Source organism: Myotis daubentonii, chromosome 6 (genome assembly GCF_963259705.1).
Source record: "Myotis daubentonii chromosome 6, mMyoDau2.1, whole genome shotgun sequence".
Lineage (NCBI taxonomy): Eukaryota > Metazoa > Chordata > Mammalia > Chiroptera > Vespertilionidae > Myotis > Myotis daubentonii.
The window spans coordinates 53,016,209-53,032,785 of NC_081845.1; the positions used below are offsets into that span (position 1 = coordinate 53,016,209).

At 50.9% G+C, this 16,577-nt stretch overlaps 1 protein-coding gene across 11 annotated transcripts in view; it reads right to left on the reverse strand.

Annotated features, from left to right (window-relative positions):
• ANKRD6 (ankyrin repeat domain 6) overlaps positions 1-16,577 on the reverse strand; it is a 155,596-nt gene that overhangs the window by 3,894 nt on the left and 135,125 nt on the right. For 4 of the 11 annotated variants that reach the window (XM_059700965.1, XM_059700964.1, XM_059700966.1 and 1 more), the window contains exons 6-15: positions 15,019-15,117; positions 13,540-13,638; positions 11,595-11,693; positions 10,314-10,391; positions 6,158-6,262; positions 4,894-5,028; positions 4,385-4,570; positions 3,765-3,917; positions 869-982; positions 50-167 (exon numbers count right to left, since the gene is read on the reverse strand). In XM_059700965.1, coding sequence (XP_059556948.1) covers positions 50-167; positions 869-982; positions 3,765-3,917; positions 4,385-4,570; positions 4,894-5,028; positions 6,158-6,262; positions 10,314-10,391; positions 11,595-11,693; positions 13,540-13,638; positions 15,019-15,117 — 1,186 coding nt within the window. The remainder of the gene's footprint in view (positions 1-49; positions 168-868; positions 983-3,764; positions 3,918-4,384; positions 4,571-4,893; positions 5,029-6,157; positions 6,263-10,313; positions 10,392-11,594; positions 11,694-13,539; positions 13,639-15,018; positions 15,118-16,577) is intronic. The other 7 variants (XM_059700971.1, XM_059700970.1, XM_059700967.1 and 4 more) reach the window with 6 other exon arrangements.

A 16,577-nucleotide genomic window follows, 5' to 3' on the forward strand; every position in this document is an offset into this window, starting at 1 on the left:
GTTTTCATCACCTTTGGGTGGAAGGGTTCTCTCTCTGCATGAGGGTTACCTGTGGAGGACTCACACGTAGATGGCGTGGATTTAGCCCTAGAGTCTCCTGAAAGCTTCAGTTCCAGATTCTGAATCTTCAACATGCACCAGGTTTTTAATTCATCCACCAAGGACATCTGAAAAGCACCCACAAAATACCCAGGTGAATTTAATCCATGGTTAATGAATAAAGCATCAAGAATGGACTTTTAAACTATAATAGTTGGGAATACCATCTTGACAAGCCTCAACCCTGTGGATAACCCCCCTCCCACAGGCCACACACAACCTCTTTGCTTGCCCTCTATAGACCAGGATTCACCCAACACCCAGGCTGACAGTGTCTATAATCCTCATTAAGTGACTTAGAGCCACCTTCAACTCAAACACCCAAAGCTTCCCACGTCTTCCCAACTAAGCAGTTCTGCCTGCTTAGGAGCACGGGATCTCAGACACCACAAGTGCTCATTTTAGGTCTATTGTCCCGAGCAGACCACACGCTCGAGGGCAGGAACCCGATCTTGTTCAATAGAGGAATGGCCCAATGAACACACCACACACAGACATGCTTCGGGGCAGACGTCACAGTTCCCCCAGCTTGCTCTAGGAACTTTTCAGTCCCCACCTGTTGCCGGCATATTCAGCAACAAACACGAACTAAACGGCAGGTCCCTTCCTATTGACTTCATCGCAAAGTGATGCAAATGACGTGCTATGTGCTGCAAACCCTTTTAGGGGACCCCAGCCTCTGAGCTTTCAATGATAGGCCTCCGTCTTTTAATTCCAAGGAGAAGTGTGGTAAACCACCAGGTAAGGACTGACAGGTACTGGTTTTCACCTGGCGTTTCTCGCCCTCAAGCTTCTCTGTGTCCGAGTGCTGCTGCAGGCGGCTCAGGCACTCTGTCCTCTCGGCTGAGAGTCGCTCGACCATCAGCTTGTCCAGAACACGCATCTAGGATTCAATGGGCAGAGTGCATGGCTGAGATGACCTAAGGATGGACCCCCGAGGAGGGGACCTGGGGTACCAAACAGGGACCAGACAGAAGGCAAGCAAACCTCCACCCTCATTCTATGCCATTTTCAAGCAGTATTCACGGAACTCTCATTTTTCAGAATTCCAATCAGGATTCCATGTAGCCAATGTTTCTTTTTCTCACTTGTTAAAGTCCCTAAGGGGTTTAAGAGATTATGAATATACAGTAATTATAAAATTTAAGCCAATAAAGACCTTGCAGGTAAAAGAATTTCTATAGGTCTCAGAACAGTTTTTCTGTGACTATGACTGAAAAGAAAAACTATTTCTTAAAGTATGGAGCTATTCTCCCCCTTTTATTTTTTAAAAATATATTTTTATTTATTTCAGAGAGGAAGGGAGAGGGAGAGATAGAAACATCAATGATGAGAGAGGGAATCATTGATTGGCTGCCTCCAGCAAGCCCCATATGGGGATGGAGCCCGCACCCAGGCATGTGCCCTTGACTTGAATCGAACCTGGGACCCTTCAGTCCGCAGGCCGATGCTCTATCCACCAAGTCAGCCCAGCGAGGGCTATTCTCCCCCTTTGAAATGGTAGTGGCTGCCTAAGAGGCAGTGAAAGCAGCTGGGTGCTCAGGGCATTTATCCAGCCAGTGCACAAATCCTCCTGGTGCTTCACTAAATATGGCCAAAGTGAGCATGAGGAAGGCTGTGGAGGGAGTTCAATGGGACTGATCAGAGAAGAAATGACTGTCACCACCTCTCAATCACATACCCTCTGGGTCCCCTCTTCATCCTGACACTTCCCACAGGGCCCTAGGGGCCAGGACGGCTGAACCTTCCCTTCTTTGACAGGGTAGGGTCCTTCAGCCTGGCCTATGGGATCAGGCCAAAACTGGCTCTCAGACATCCCCCGAGGGGTCCTGGATTGCAAGAGGGCACAGGCCAGGCCAAGGGACCCCACCGGTGCACAATCGGGGCTGGGGAGGGGCTGAGGGAGGGCTCCAGGGCGTGTCCGGCCCAATTGGCCAGACCCCAGCAGCAAGCTAACCTACCGGTTGACTGTCTGCCCCCTGGTGGTCAGTGCATGTCATAGAGAGTGGCTGAGCAGCCTTAGCATTCATTAGCATATTACACTTTGATTGGCTGAATGGCTGACAGGCCGACCAGACACTTAGCATATTGGGCTTTTAGTATATAGGATATTATATAGGACCAGAGGCCCGGTGCACGAAATCTGTGCATGGGGCGGTGGGGGTGTGTGGTTCCTCAGCCCGGCCTGCACCCTCTCGCAATCCAGGACCCTGTGGGATCGGGCCTAAACTGGCAGTCGTACATCCCTCTTGCAATCTGGGACCGCTGGCTCCTAACCGCTCACCTGCCTGCCTGCTTGCCCCATCCACTTGCCTGTCTGCCTGATTGCCCCTAACCGCTCACCTGCCTGCCTGTTCGCCCCTAACCACTTGCCGGCCTCCTGATTGCCCCTAACTGCTCACCTGCCTGCCTGTTCGCCCCTAACCACTTGCCGGCCTCCTGATTGCCCCTAACTGCTCACCTGCCTGCCTGTTCGCCCCTAACCACTTGCCGGCCTCCTGATTGCCCCTAACTGCTCACCTGCCTGCCTGTTCGCCCCTAACCACTTGCCGGCCTCCTGATCGCCCCTAACTGCTCACCTGCCTGCCTGTTCGCCCCTAACCACTTGCCGGCCTCCTGATTGCCCCTAACTGCTCACCTGCCTGCCTGTTCGCCCCTAACCACTTGCCGGCCTCCTGATCGCCCCTAACTGCTCACCTGCCTGCCTGTTCGCCCCTAACCACTTGCCGGCCTCCTGATCGCCCCTAACTGCTCACCTGCCTGCCTGTTCGCCCCTAACCACTTGCCGGCCTCCTGATTGCCCCTAACCACCTCTGCCTCGGCCCCCCACTGCCGTGGCTTTGTCCGGAAGGATGTCCGGAATGACATCCAGAAGGTCGTTCAGCTGTCCGGTCTAATTAGAATATTACGCTTTTATTATTATAGATTGGCCTGAACTCTTTAAAAAGTTAATATTATGTGGGGGAGGGGGAGGGTGGAGCTGAAAAAAAGAATCAGGAACTATTCTACAGTAAAAGAGACCCCAGAGATAACACAAATGCACAAAAGATTCACTGGATCCTGGGCTGATATCTATATAATAAAGAGCTAATATGCTTATGGTTTTGATACCCTCACGCGTAATGACCGATTAGCAGGAGGCTGCGTATGCAGCAGGCGTGGGTGGATGGGGACTTGCAGCGTCGGGGACTTGTGTGAGACTCGTGTCCCCACCCCAGCGCTGGGCCCAGGGACATGAGGCCGTACCTCCCGCCCCAGCGCTGGGACCAGGGGACCTGAGGCTATGCCCCCCTGAGGCCACGCCCCCACCCTGCTGGACGGGTCTTGGTGTTGCCCAATGAGGGTGGGGCCGGCCGGACACTTCTATTATAGAGAAAGGGCAAATAGCAATATTAAAATATTTCCTCTAATTAATTCCCTTTTAATGAGCACAAATTTCGTGCACCAGGCCACTAGCAGGTATATATTACTTTTATAAACAGAAGTATAAACATGTTCTTTAAAAGTTTAAATAAGCAGGCTTCAACAAAATCACATAGGCAGGCCCCTTCCTGTCAGTCCACCCACATGCTCAGGGCAGTTTGCAGAACAGGAGGTCTGCCCAGGTGTCTCCCATCACGTTTTCACCAGAACCCCGCGCACAAGGAGGCCGGGTGCTCGCTTACCTGGTGCTGGGTCTTACTCTCCATGTGCCCCAGCTTCGTATTCATCTTATCCTGAACCGATCCCAGCTCCGCTTTGATCTCCTCTACAGTCGCCTCCAACTGATTCTCCAGCTTGTTGATTAGGGGTTCACATCGACAGCCATTTATTGGTGCCTAAGAGGGAAACAAAAAAGGAATCGATCCAACTCATTTGGATCCTTCCAAAACTGAGTTCTGAGTGCCCATCATGTGCCAGCCAGCACAGCAGGGGGTGCCGAGATGGAGACAGGCTCAGCCCTGTCCTTACTGCGGAAGGTCCCGCAGGCCCAGTGTTGTGTCCAGGAGGCCCCAGGAAGAATCAGAGGGGGTAACGGAGCCCCAGGCTGCTTTTATCCTCTGGGCCCTCAATATTATCTAGTCACCGAGGGACCGCGCAGAAAGATCTGTGACCACCCCTGTCGGCCTGGGCCCAAGCAGCAGGAGGGTCTCACTGTTTAGGTGGGGCGGGCCACCTGCCTTCTCCTTAAAGCTCAGACCCACGTAAGCCAATGCCTAAAGTGGACATCAGCCCCCAGATATGGTGCTCGACAGGCACCCTGCTGCAGGCCGTGGTCCCACGTCCGACGGGGCCCGGCAGGTACCTGCATCACTTTCCCGTCCTTGCCCCGGTACAGCGTGTAGAGCTGGTACGCTCTGAACTCATGGGGAGGGGGTGGGGGTGAACAGCGATGCCTGGGCTTCTTTTTCGGGTGATTATGAACATGTAAATTCTTCTGGTGTCCAGGCTGCTGGTCTGCAGGTGGGGTGGGGTCGGAAAATGCTGACACCTGTGGGAGAGGAAGAGACAGCACCCTCAACACTGTGACAACCGCAAGACTGACCCCTGGCTCGCGGCTCCGTCTCACCCACTTTTGGGCAGAGAACCCCTCCCGGCTTCATCCCGTGGCGTTCTACTCCAAGCACCACATTCCAAAGAAACGCATCAGCCAGCTACCCTGTGCCTGCCGCTAACCAGATTTACTGTCTGTGCTCTGGCTCCAAACCAGCCAGCGAGGGAAGGCGCCTTTTGGCCGTTGGGCATGAGGCTGTCCCAGGGCCCTCTGTCACCGGCTCCCAGCCATCTCTGGGCGGCTTTCACATGCCTCCTGACCTTGGGCCTTGACTTTCTCCTCCTGTTGTCCTTTGCTCGGGGCTCTGGGGAGGCCGACAGGAAATCTTCTCTGGCCTCTTCTTTTCTGGGTGCAGCCTGGTCACTGCTAGGGGTGTCTCCTGCCGAGACACTTCCCTACAGAGAAAAAGAGCCCAGACACAGGTTCTACTCGCCCCCTTGGCCTTTTTCAATAATGCTGTAAAATTCTGTTTGCAAGACTCCATCCACCACAGGACCCATGGGAACCTTTGCCGATGACAAATTTCAGACACAGGGCACTGCGTGGTGGTCGTAACTGGCCACGTGCGCTTTCCCCAGGCAGTTGAACGTTTGGCTTTTACTTTATTTATTAGGTGTCAAACTAAACACTCTCAGATCTGATTCAACGTGAACTTCAAGAATCTCAGCATTGGAGGTTTCTGTTCTTTTACATCTCAACAAAACACCACCCCCATTCTTTGCACGTGGATCCTCAAATCATAGCAGAGAGAGCCCTCTGAAATGGAAAAAACATGTTTCTGGTCCTTGTGAGAACTTTATAAAGTAATATTTACAACCAAAATAGGAGAAGAATGAGTACTTGGTATAAAACTTTGTGTGCCCCAAGTTCTTTCTCTCTCCTAGACTTCCTCCTGGGAGTGGCCCAGTCCAGGGCTGCTGTGTGTAATAGTGCGAGCTGCACACGGGCACCTGGCAAGGGGGTAAGTGGGCACTGGGAACTGAAATCCAACTCAGACCCTAGTCACCATCTGCGTCCCTGCTGCCCAGAGAGCATCTTTTTCTAATTTGCACAGCCTCAGCCCACTGCCTAAGCGGACAGAGAGGAAGCAGCCTTTGCCAGTGGTTCTCAAAATGCGATCACATCAGAGCCCCCGGGAGGACTGTTCAAACAGATTGCTGGGCCCCAGCCAGAGTTTCTGATCAAGTGGCTCTGAGGGGAGGCCCCACACTCAGAAAAGCCCTGCTCCACACGACTACGGGCGCAGTGACAGAGAGGCAGTGCTGGCCACAGGGTAGCGCAAGGCCACAGACACACGGGCTAGTGACCAGCATATGACGATGCTGGGAAGTATGGGCAGCACACACGCAGGAAATCCAGGAGGAGTGGAGGACGTGAAGCCAAGGAAACAGACTGGCAATAGTCTGAGGGACCCCAGCGAAAGGAAGAGACCAGAGGACATGGCAGCCGCCAGATGAACCCGGGGTCGGCAGTTCCCACCCCGAGAGCAGCTGGAGCTGGGGAGGGCGGGAGGGCTACCCCCACCTTGCTTTGTGCCACCTCATCTCTTGGCACAGACTGAGCTCTCCTCTCTTCCTTGAGCCTCTCTCTCTTTTTCCTCAGACTTCGCCCACGACTGAAGCGCAAGACCTGAAGGAGGCAAGAGGCATCGTTACAACTGGTGCAGAACAGGCGAGAGAGGATTCTCCTGGGACCTGGCGCTCTGACTACAGGAACTTCCAGCCCAACAGGGAGACCAAGCGTTCACATCGACCACCTCAGACCTCCTGCAATGCCTCCTGCTGGGTGCTTTACAGACCCAGAGCTGGACACTGTCCCTGCCCTCAAGCAGCTTCCAGTCGATGACAGTAACAGGCATTTGTGTGCCAGGCCAGGGCCACCACGTCGGTGTGCAGGCTGTGCACTGCCAACCTCCAGAGAGCACCACTCACAGGCGAGAGACGGGGATATGAGTGGCGCCCCCTGGAACTGTGCAGTGCAGCAGTCCTAGGCCGGCACAGCCTCACTCACTAGCTTGGTACACTGGACCCAAACTACCCATCAGATTTTCTCTTGGTCAAACCATATCCAAGTCATGTATTTGATTAAATAATATTGAGATACATCTATGACCCATGGTACCCACCATGGGGCAGGAACCTCTTCCCCAAAAGGAAGCATTTGGTCGACCCCTTTCAGAGGGGGAATGGACACAGGCAGGTACATGGAGTCTGACAGGCCCAGGGATGGTACCCAGCAGCTGGAGAGTCTCTGGGCAAGTTATCTGACACCTCTGCGCTCTATCTTCTCAAACGTAAACACAGGAAGAGTTGCTGGGATTAACCAAGACCAAGGAGATGGCTGGCGCACCTCGGACCCTGTCACTGCCGGCTGCCTCCACGCCCAGAGGATGCTTAACCAGAGGACAGATGGAGACCAGCACTGGCCCAGCCCCACGCCCTTCCGCCAGCCCCTACTCCCACTTCCAGGGTTCACCTCCTTTCACCAAGGAGGACCAGAAGGTGGAAACACTTTTCAAGGTCACACTGTCTTTCTGCAATAAACATGTTATTGTTCTCTTATATAAACAGACAAGGGCTCTCTGAAGTTCCCCAAAGTATTTTTCATCTCAGTTTCAGACTTTCTTCTGTTCATATGTTCAAGTGACACCATGACAACAAAAAGAACCTTTACGGGCAGTGGGTATCACATAAAGGGAAAACCCCTGACAATATCTGCCTGCAGATAAACCTCATTTTAAACCCTCTTCTCACCCGATGAGCCAGCAGTTCTGAAAGTCTAGGCACCCCCTGGGCCATGGGATTAAAACTTTTTCTAATATGAAGACGATGTGGCCCTTTTCACTCTCACTCTCTCCAGGTGCACAGGGATTTACCAGGGGCTGCATATGTGGTCATGCAGCAGACCGCGGGCAGAAATCAATGAACCTGCTACCTTCTAAGTAAGATGGACAGTAAGGAGATCTGCACAAATGTAAAACAATGCTGCTCTTCTCAATTTTTCTGAAAGAAATTTTTTTCACAAGATAATGCTATTTCTACTAACACAAAATAGACTTCTAATTTGTAAATTAATAAACACCTTTAATATTTCTCAAGTTTAATTTGAATTATGATAACTACTGATGAATAAAATTTACATAAACAAAGCTCCTTGTTGCCTCCAAAATATTTCAAAAGGGTCCTTAAACCAAAAGTCTGAGAACCACTGTCCTGAGCCATTTCCAAAGCTGTTTAGACTAATTAAAAGCCGAGTCTGATAAAAAGGAAGCGACTCATTTAATGGACACTGGATACAGTACCAGGTTCTGCCTGAAGTTCACTCTCAAAAGCACTATTGAACCATGTCAATCAAAAATGAGAAGTGACCCTCAGAGGTCACCCAAGCTAAAAATAATCACCAGAAAAAATCCCTCCATAGACCATGTTAACAGCCATTGAAAAATCATGTATCCACCAAATGAAATATCAATCTTTTCCCAATTCACAGAAATCAGGGAATATTGATCTAAAGGCTTGGAAAGAAACATCCTTCGTTCTGCTGTGAACCATCAAAATCCATGGCCGACTAAGGCACCAAGGCACAGGGATTTCTTATTTCAGACAAAACAAACAGGAAGGCTATTTCTGTAACAACAGAACAGCAGGCATATAATTTTATGCATATTCCAAAGTTCCTTCTTTGTGTTGAGAATAGGGTTTAGCATGTACAATTATATAAAATAAACTTTCAAAAAATGTCATCCTATATGCTACTCAATGTGGGCGTGGAAAAACTTGCTTAAGGCATTTTTTTGTTTTGTTTTGTAAATATATTCCTGCATGCCTCACACTGGGGATCGAGCCTACAACCCGGGCATGTGCCCTGACCAGGAATCAAACCGTGACCTCCTGGTTCATAGGACAACACTCAACCATTGAGCCACGCTGGCTGGGCGCATGAGTCGTTTTTAACTGGAAACACTAAAGGAGAACTGCACAGGAAAACTGTCTGCGGGTGAAGGTCCTTGGGCTCTGGACGAACAGCTGGGTCAAAGGCACATCAGTCTCTGTGTGCCTGGGACCAGCCACCCACAATACTTGATGCTCTTCAGGTGGCTGAGCCACACGCTGGCTGTCCATCAAATTGCCAAACACGGAAATGCCAGATAATTGTGATGAGTTCTGATAATTGTGATGAAAAGCACGTAGCTCCTTGTGCTTTTTAGTCAGTGGAATCAGTCCAGGGTTCAGGAACTGACTCCACTGACGAATTCTTTGTAAATAACTAGAGAGAAGCGCAGCCTTTTCGCAAGGAGCACTGACTTGCACCTGCCTGGGGCTCTGTGCACCTCCAGGGACCACTGAGAAGGACCAACTCCACCCACAAGAGGGTGATCCACTTTGCAAAAGACAAAAACATTAGCCAATTCCAGAAGCTGCTTCTACCAGGCATGTTTTTAAAACTTAAATGCAACAGGGCCGTGCGGAACCCTGGGCTGGCTGGGACTGAGCCACGAGGCAGCCGGCTGGTGTCCAGGCCCTCCTTGGCTCCCTGACACGTACCTTCTTGCAGCAGTAGTCAGAATGCAGTGGGAAGGAAATCAGTGTTTACTATATTGTAACACAGAATAGCTCCAACTGGGAAATAGCCTACATGTCCTATGTTAAGGAAATGGTTTAACAAAACAGAGACAGCAATAAAAAATAATACTGTGCCTCCATTAAGATGAATAAGTGTGCTGACTTGCAGAGCATTTTCCTATTACAGTTAGAATGAAGGGCACACTACAAAAGGCGCATACATTGTAGGCACAATTATGTAAAAATTACGTGTCAGGGGAAGGTAATATGAAGAAACAAAAGTTATTTCAGGGTGCTGAAATTATGGCTCGCTTATAAATTATCGCTATAAAATTTCTTTATTACTTAAATAATTTCAACCTCAACTCAAATGATATGTCATCTTTTTTTTTAATTGACTGATTACTAAAATACCACTCTTTGATAAAAAGAAAATGATACCGTACTTAACTGCCTCTAAGTCAGTGGTTGTCAACCTTCTGGCCCTTTAAATACAGTTCCTCATGTTATGACTCAACCATACAATTATTTTCGTTGCTACTTCATAACTGTAATGTTGCTACTGTTATGAATCGTAATGTAAATATCTGATATGCAGGATGGTCTTAGGCGACCCGTGAAAGGGTCGTTCGACCGCCAAAGGGGTCGCGACCCACAGGTTGAGAACCGCTGCTCTAAGTAGACATTTGCTGCTTCGTCTGCTCAGAATGGGCCCCTCCTCCCACTTCTCTCTAGAAAACGCCCCTGGACCACATGGTCCCATGGGTGTGGCCATCTTCCTAAAGCCCCTGCCACACTTGCTCAGGCTACTTGCCCCAAGCTCTCCGGCGATGTTTTAAACTGAACTTTTTCCTGGCTGAGTGCCCAGGGAGTTATAATCCAGGAAGCCAGTGGAGACAAAGTCATGCCCATCCATGAAGAACAGCCTGCCGGGCCTGAAGTCCTGGTGCCGGTTACCCTGGAGGCCCACCTGGGTCCCCACGTTTCCCACGGCCTGGTTAGTGAGCCCCTGTTTAAGTCCGTTTGAATTGGCTTCATTCAGTACATGGCAACCAGAGACTCCCAGTGACTTTGTAGCCCCACATAATCCACACAGCAGAAAATGCAGGAAGTCCTACCTGGGGAGCTTTAGTGAGGAGAAGAGCAACTTCCGGATTATTGTGGTAGCGGGCGGTCTCCAGCGGGGTCTGGCCTGCCTGAGGAAGGGCACAGGGGAGGACAAGTGAGCACTGGCCACCAACCCCGCACGCATGTAGCCCACCTGGGACAGCAACCCTGCACTCAGTCACACCAGCACCGAAACACACATATGACGTGGCCCTGCTCTTGAGCCTCCTCCCAACACGGGAACCAAGTTCCACCTGAGGCCGCAGCAAGAGAGGGTAAGTGCTGACCCAATGGGCAGTGAGTGCTCCAGGAGGCAAGGGTCAGGGGCACTGCCCGCCTTGGAATGCTTTCTGAAGGTGAAAAGCAGACAGGGCCAAGGTGGAAGATTTCAGTTGAGGAAACTCCAAGGATCATAAAATCCAGCCAAGCAATGACATGTCCCTGGAGAACAGGAAAGAAGACACCAGGACGGGCAGGTGAGGGCCCAGCCAGAGTCTCAGGAACTGGATTTCGAAAACAAATGAGGAAGCTCTGGCCATAATGGAGGCTCTAGGGCGGGTAAGCCAAACACCGAGAGTTGGTAACGGTAGGATTCCAAGCCTGGGGAAGGTGTTCACGGCATCAGGGGAGAGGTACCATAAGGTACCACCCATACGGTACCAGAACTGTGAGGAGGGAGGGGAAACTACCCACAGGAGCCTTCACCGGCTTCAACCCCCTTGGCTTCCAGACACTCACACAACTGTTCTGGCCCCTCGAGTCTGATTCAGGAGGGCACAGACCACAGAGCAGCCTGGAAAAACGGGCACCTGAGCTGGTGGCTGCTACAGGATCTGGGAGAGAGGAGAGGAGGGTGGTAGAGGAAGGGCAGAGGGAGGGAGATACTGAGAAAGGAGTGAGATAAGGTGATTTTGGAGAAAAAGGAATTAGAAGTTGTGAGGATAATTAATCTGATGACCATATGGCCAGTTTCTTGAGTTCCACACCTGTAAACAGTTAACATCCCTTTACTTAGACATCCCTGACCTTTTCACGCCAGGGTGTGCTCAGGTCAGCCAGGAATCTAAAGAGTCCTCAGGGCTTGTCAACTCATGGGGCAGCTAAACTCAAGAGGCTCCCAAGTCCACCGGAGGGCCCCAGGGGTTATGGCTTTTGGAACCCTACATTCTTCCAGAGTGAAGCTGGCGAGGCTATGTGCCCTCGGAGTCTGTAGGAGGTGAGGTAGCAACAACATGCCCATTCTGCAAAGGGGTGGAAAGGGCTTTAGAAACCATTGCTGCAACTCGACTTACATTATTAACAATGGTTACATCTGCTCCCGCCTCCAGTAAGATTTTAACCACCTTCTTATGATTTAGGGAAGCAGCAACATGAAGCGCTGTGTCTCCGGCCTGAAATTAATCAGAAGAAAGTTTGCTAAACCCCATCTGGTCATGGCCCACAGCCCTCCAGCTTTCATCCCATGCCCTGCTGGTGGCTTTTCAAAGTCAATCTACAATTTGACTGAGAGGGCGGCCTTTGCTCAAGTGTTATGTGGATCTCTCTAAAGTTCGTCGAACTAAATGAGCTATGCACAATGATCACACTCCCTTTTGACTGGAGGTGCCAGAAATCACAGGTAAAGTAATGCTGGGCTGGGTTGTTGAGAATGGTCAGACCTGGATCCTACACTAAGGCAGGATGGCAGGTAGCCAGGGGCCGGCAGGGGGGCCATGTCCCACTGCCCAGGCAGGGGAGAGAGCAGAGAACCCTTGGTTTCTGAGTGCTAGAATGAGGATGTGCGGGGCCGCTGGGAATCACTTGCAGGCTCACGGTGCTCTTTGCTGAGAACCAGTGTTCACGGAACACCAGCTGTTTCCAATTTCTCACCAAATAGCCTGTAAGTTCATATTTTCTTTACAAAAGAAAAAAATGTTTTCAGACAATCAACTATGAACGGAGGATTTGGACAAATGCAGCGTGGTGAGTCAATTCTAAATGCAGATGCTGGGGGTTTTTTTTTTAACTCCAGACAGAATAATATAAATAAGCCAGTCAAACGTGGGAGGAGTAGAGTAATTCGTTCTCCGCCATCAGGTGATCAGGTGGAGCACTCTGATGCGTTTTTCCTGACAGCATGAACATTCAGTCACCATGGCCTCCTTCTCCAGTGTGTGCTGGGGGACTCATTTCATTGCTGAGTCACTTAGCTGTGTGCTGGGGGCGGGGAGCTGTGTAGTCGTGGTTTCCAATCTTGGCTGCTCACTGGAATCAGGCGGGGAGCTTTAAAAACTACTGATGCCTGGGTCCCGCCCCAGACATTCTGGTGGAAGGTCTGGGGCGGGCGGGGGGAGGGGGTGTTGGGCCTGGTGATTTTTCAAAGCTCCCAGGTGACTGAAACACACACCACGGCTGAGAAGCACCGGTTAGTGGGGGCTGTGTAGGGTAATCTGATGAACGAGAATCCCCTGGGAGGCTGTAGAATGATGACTTGGCTATTGAGCCAGCTCAGTGGTCTCAGTCCTATCTGCACACCCAGGCCAGGAGCTCTTTAAAAATCCCATTACCTGGATATTCTGGACATTTAAGCTGGGGTGGAATTCAGCATTGGTGTTTTTAATTCCTGCTGATTCTTATGTGCAGCCAGGGTTAGACACCACCACAACTGGGTATATTCCATCTGAATAACGATCTATGTTTTAAATTTCAGATATATGTACCCAAACTCAGAAAAGCCAAACAGGGCATCGCTCAGGTATCAATAAATATCAATTGTTTAAAAACAATCTAAATAACTACTGAAAGTCAAGCACATTTCCAGGAACACTGTAATAATCACAGCTTTATTTCAAAACCCCCCTGTAGGGCACAGAGATAGGTCACGTGCCCAAATTCACAGAAACCAGCAGCTCCATCAGCTCGGTAAAGTGGCAGCGCAAGGAACAGAACTCGAGTCGCGAGATGCCTTTCCCTTGCATCTGACTGAGCCACATTCTTGCCGGTTTCCTTTGTTAAATCACATTAAAAACAAAACCCCACCCCGGGATCTCCAGGGGATGTTCAATACGCAAATGTGGTGGTATGCACTGGGATGATAAGGAGGCCAGATACACCAGGGCCACTGGAAGGCCAGCACTGGCCGGGTGCCAGGCAGAGAGAGGCTCCCGGCAGCTCCTGCTCCCGTCTGTGCTCATACACCTGTCAGTTAGCCTTGTGGGAAGGGGGCCGGGCAGCCATGGGGAGGGCACATGCACTGACCTGGTTCTTTTCATGGACAGAACAGAAAGCACTGAGGAGGAGCTTAATGATGGACAAGTGATTATAGCGCGCGGCAACGTGCAAACAGGTGTCGCCTGCCTGCGGACAGAAATCACACTCTAAGCACAGTCTGCGTGGTTACAAAACAAGACAGAGAAAGTAAAAAGGAAGAGCATTTAAAAGCTGGCAGACTAGCGTATATTCTTTAGAGGGCGTCGGCCTGAGTGATAAGCATCTCTTTCACCCACGGAGGCTCCACTCCGGGACTCCCAGCCCCTTGCTGCTGTCTGCAGCCCTGATCTTCCTCCACGCACTTCTCTGCTTTCAGGTTTCAGATGCTGGGTGCATGCTCCCCATGAGACCTCCTCAATAGCCAAGACAGCTTCTGCTTACCCAGCACCTGATAAGAACCCACTGACCCCACCGTCTCCTAGAACCCAGACTCAGGGGTACACGGAATGAAGACCACGAGCACTGCTTTTGGGAGCGAGCCTTCCCCTTCATGGCTCTACGGACAGGGCAGCAGGGCAAGTGGCTGGATTTTAAGATCACATGTGTTCTAAAAAAATTCAAGCGCCATCCCATTTTAGTCGGACCCCAATATCCCACATGGAGCAGTGCAATCTGGGGAGTTGGCACGGCATAAAGAGGGGAGTCAGAAAGACTCAGGGTCAGGGTTTTCCTTAGTGGTCACAGGCCAAGCTGCCCCGAAAGACAACAAAACAGGAGACAAAGTCGTGACAGTGTGTGGCATTCTCCTCACATTCTATTCCAGTGCTGTCTAGCGATGGAGACCATTCAGCATAGCTTTCTCCCCAGATTAAGGAGCGAAGCTCACAGCCGAGGTGCGGGGCATTCTGAGAAGCACCTTCGATGTGTCTGCCCCCAACTAAGGCCATTTCTTAAAGAGCTGCCGCAGTCAGGTTCCCTCGTCGAGTGGCTGGGGCCTGGGACTCAGAAAGGAAAGGCAGCTCTTTGTGGAGAGAGGGACACCAGGTGACCTCTCAGGCCGGCATCCTCTCAGACTACTGACCACCAGCTCATTCCCAGGATGCCTCTCACTGGTTTGTAGACGCTGGGCATGTAGCATCAGGAGACCTCCCCTGCACACATCATTCAGTGTTTGCTAACAGTAAACACTGTGGTCAGGGACCTTCTTAAGACACTTAGCGGTTTCCTAGATTCATTCACCAGCACACACTATAGGAAATGATAAAACATTTATGATATAACATTCGAGGTCGAGGAGTGAGGTGAAAAGGATGGGGAAAAGGCAGTGTTTCCAAGTCTCCTGATCCCTCCTCTCATGCTCCTAAATGACCCTTTAGGAAATCACCCCAAAAATGAATGCTTTATAGATAGCCCCCAGACACTTTTCATTTTTATTTTCTAGATGTGAACACTCAAGAATGCTTTCGGGGTTGTTTTCTGAGGTGACGGACACAGCGAGCAGGACAGAAGCCGGTGTTGTTCACCCACGTTATTTTTGAGGTCGGCGCGGGACCCGCCCAGCAGGAGGACGCGCGTGCTCTGGGAGTGGCTGTTCTGGCAGGCCAGGTGCAGGGCCGTGTTCCCCGCCTTGGAGAGAGGCAAGAGAAGGGAGGACACGTTAGCAACTCGGTGCTCCGCAGCCCCGCACGGAGCCGACCTTACAGAGGGGCGACACAGAAGAAAAGGCAAAGCTCACATTCGCTGCTTCCTAACGGGCAGACCCAGAAGGGGTTTCAGTGGCAAGAACGTTTCATTAGGAACCCAAACAGGAAGAGAGAGAGAGTCACATCTGTCATAAAACCGTGGTTCCAAGGCCTGGCTCTGCCTCTTACAGGTTGACAGGCACTGGTCAAGGCTCTTAATAGCCTCAGCCTTGAATGCCTTACCTGTAAAATGCAGCGTGACCCGTTATGCTGAGGCTGTGAGGACGGACTCAGGGCCCAGGAGGGGATTTCCTTAACGGTAAAATGCTGTGCGCATGCCTGTGGTATGTTCCTTTTAGAGAAGACTGCAACACGGATAAAAGCTGTGGCTACAACGCTGCCAATGAAGGCAGAGAGGGCAAAACAGGCCACTTCCTACGTGCAGGCTAACGGTACCTAAGATTATACTGTAGCCTTTTTCAAATCGTCCATTCTCGTATTTTCCTTGAAACAAAAGTTGAACTATGGAAAAGATCCCTGTCACTTAGCATACGGATAGGGCCCCTCTACCTTCAACATGCCACATCAAAATGACAGCCCAGGTCAGAATGACGCCCCAGCGACCTGGCAGAAAGAAGTCACAAACAGAACGCTGTGAGGCTATGGGAGTAGGGCCTGTAAGACTGCTGCTACCCGTAGAAAAGTAACCAAATAAGCAGGTAGCGAGGGGAGAGCTCTGGGGGTGGTCTGAGCAAGCCCTGGAGCGCTCAGAGGGTTAAAGACATAGTGTCTGTCCTGCTGAGCTTATAAGCCGGGTCGGGCTGCAGCTGTGTGGCCTCTAAGCTTCTACCCTGCCTGTGGATGGCTCTTCCCTCACCTAGGTTACTCCTTCTGGACCACAGTGCACTGTCTGCCCACACTCAGGGATGTTATTTCCTTCCCTTTTGGAAAGAGAAGTGAGTTATTAAAAATAAAAAAAAAGAACAGAGGAAAACTGTCTGCTGCCAGTTCACTTACCTTCCCTCTCCTAACCTCACCTCTAACCGCCCAGGTAGGCTTTCTTCCTCACTGTTGCCTCCAGGAAACCAGAGGCGTTGACAGCCTGAGGGTTTAGTGAGCATAATGGCCATCAACCCTTTGCCGCCCATATGAATCCCCTGGCAGCCGGCACAAATGCTGCACAGCTGCAGGTCTAGGGACTCTGATTCACTCTGCCTGGGGGTGGAGCCTGGCGCTCAGGTTTTAGCACTGGAAGCCAAGCATTCTGGGAAACCCCTCAGCAGGGCAAACGGGAACAGCTGGTCACCCAGGCCCCGCCATCAGGGTAGATTCACTTTTTTATTTTTTGTGGTTGTTTTTTCTTTTCCCCCTTTTAAGTCAAGGCCCCACTGTATTTTGCCAGTG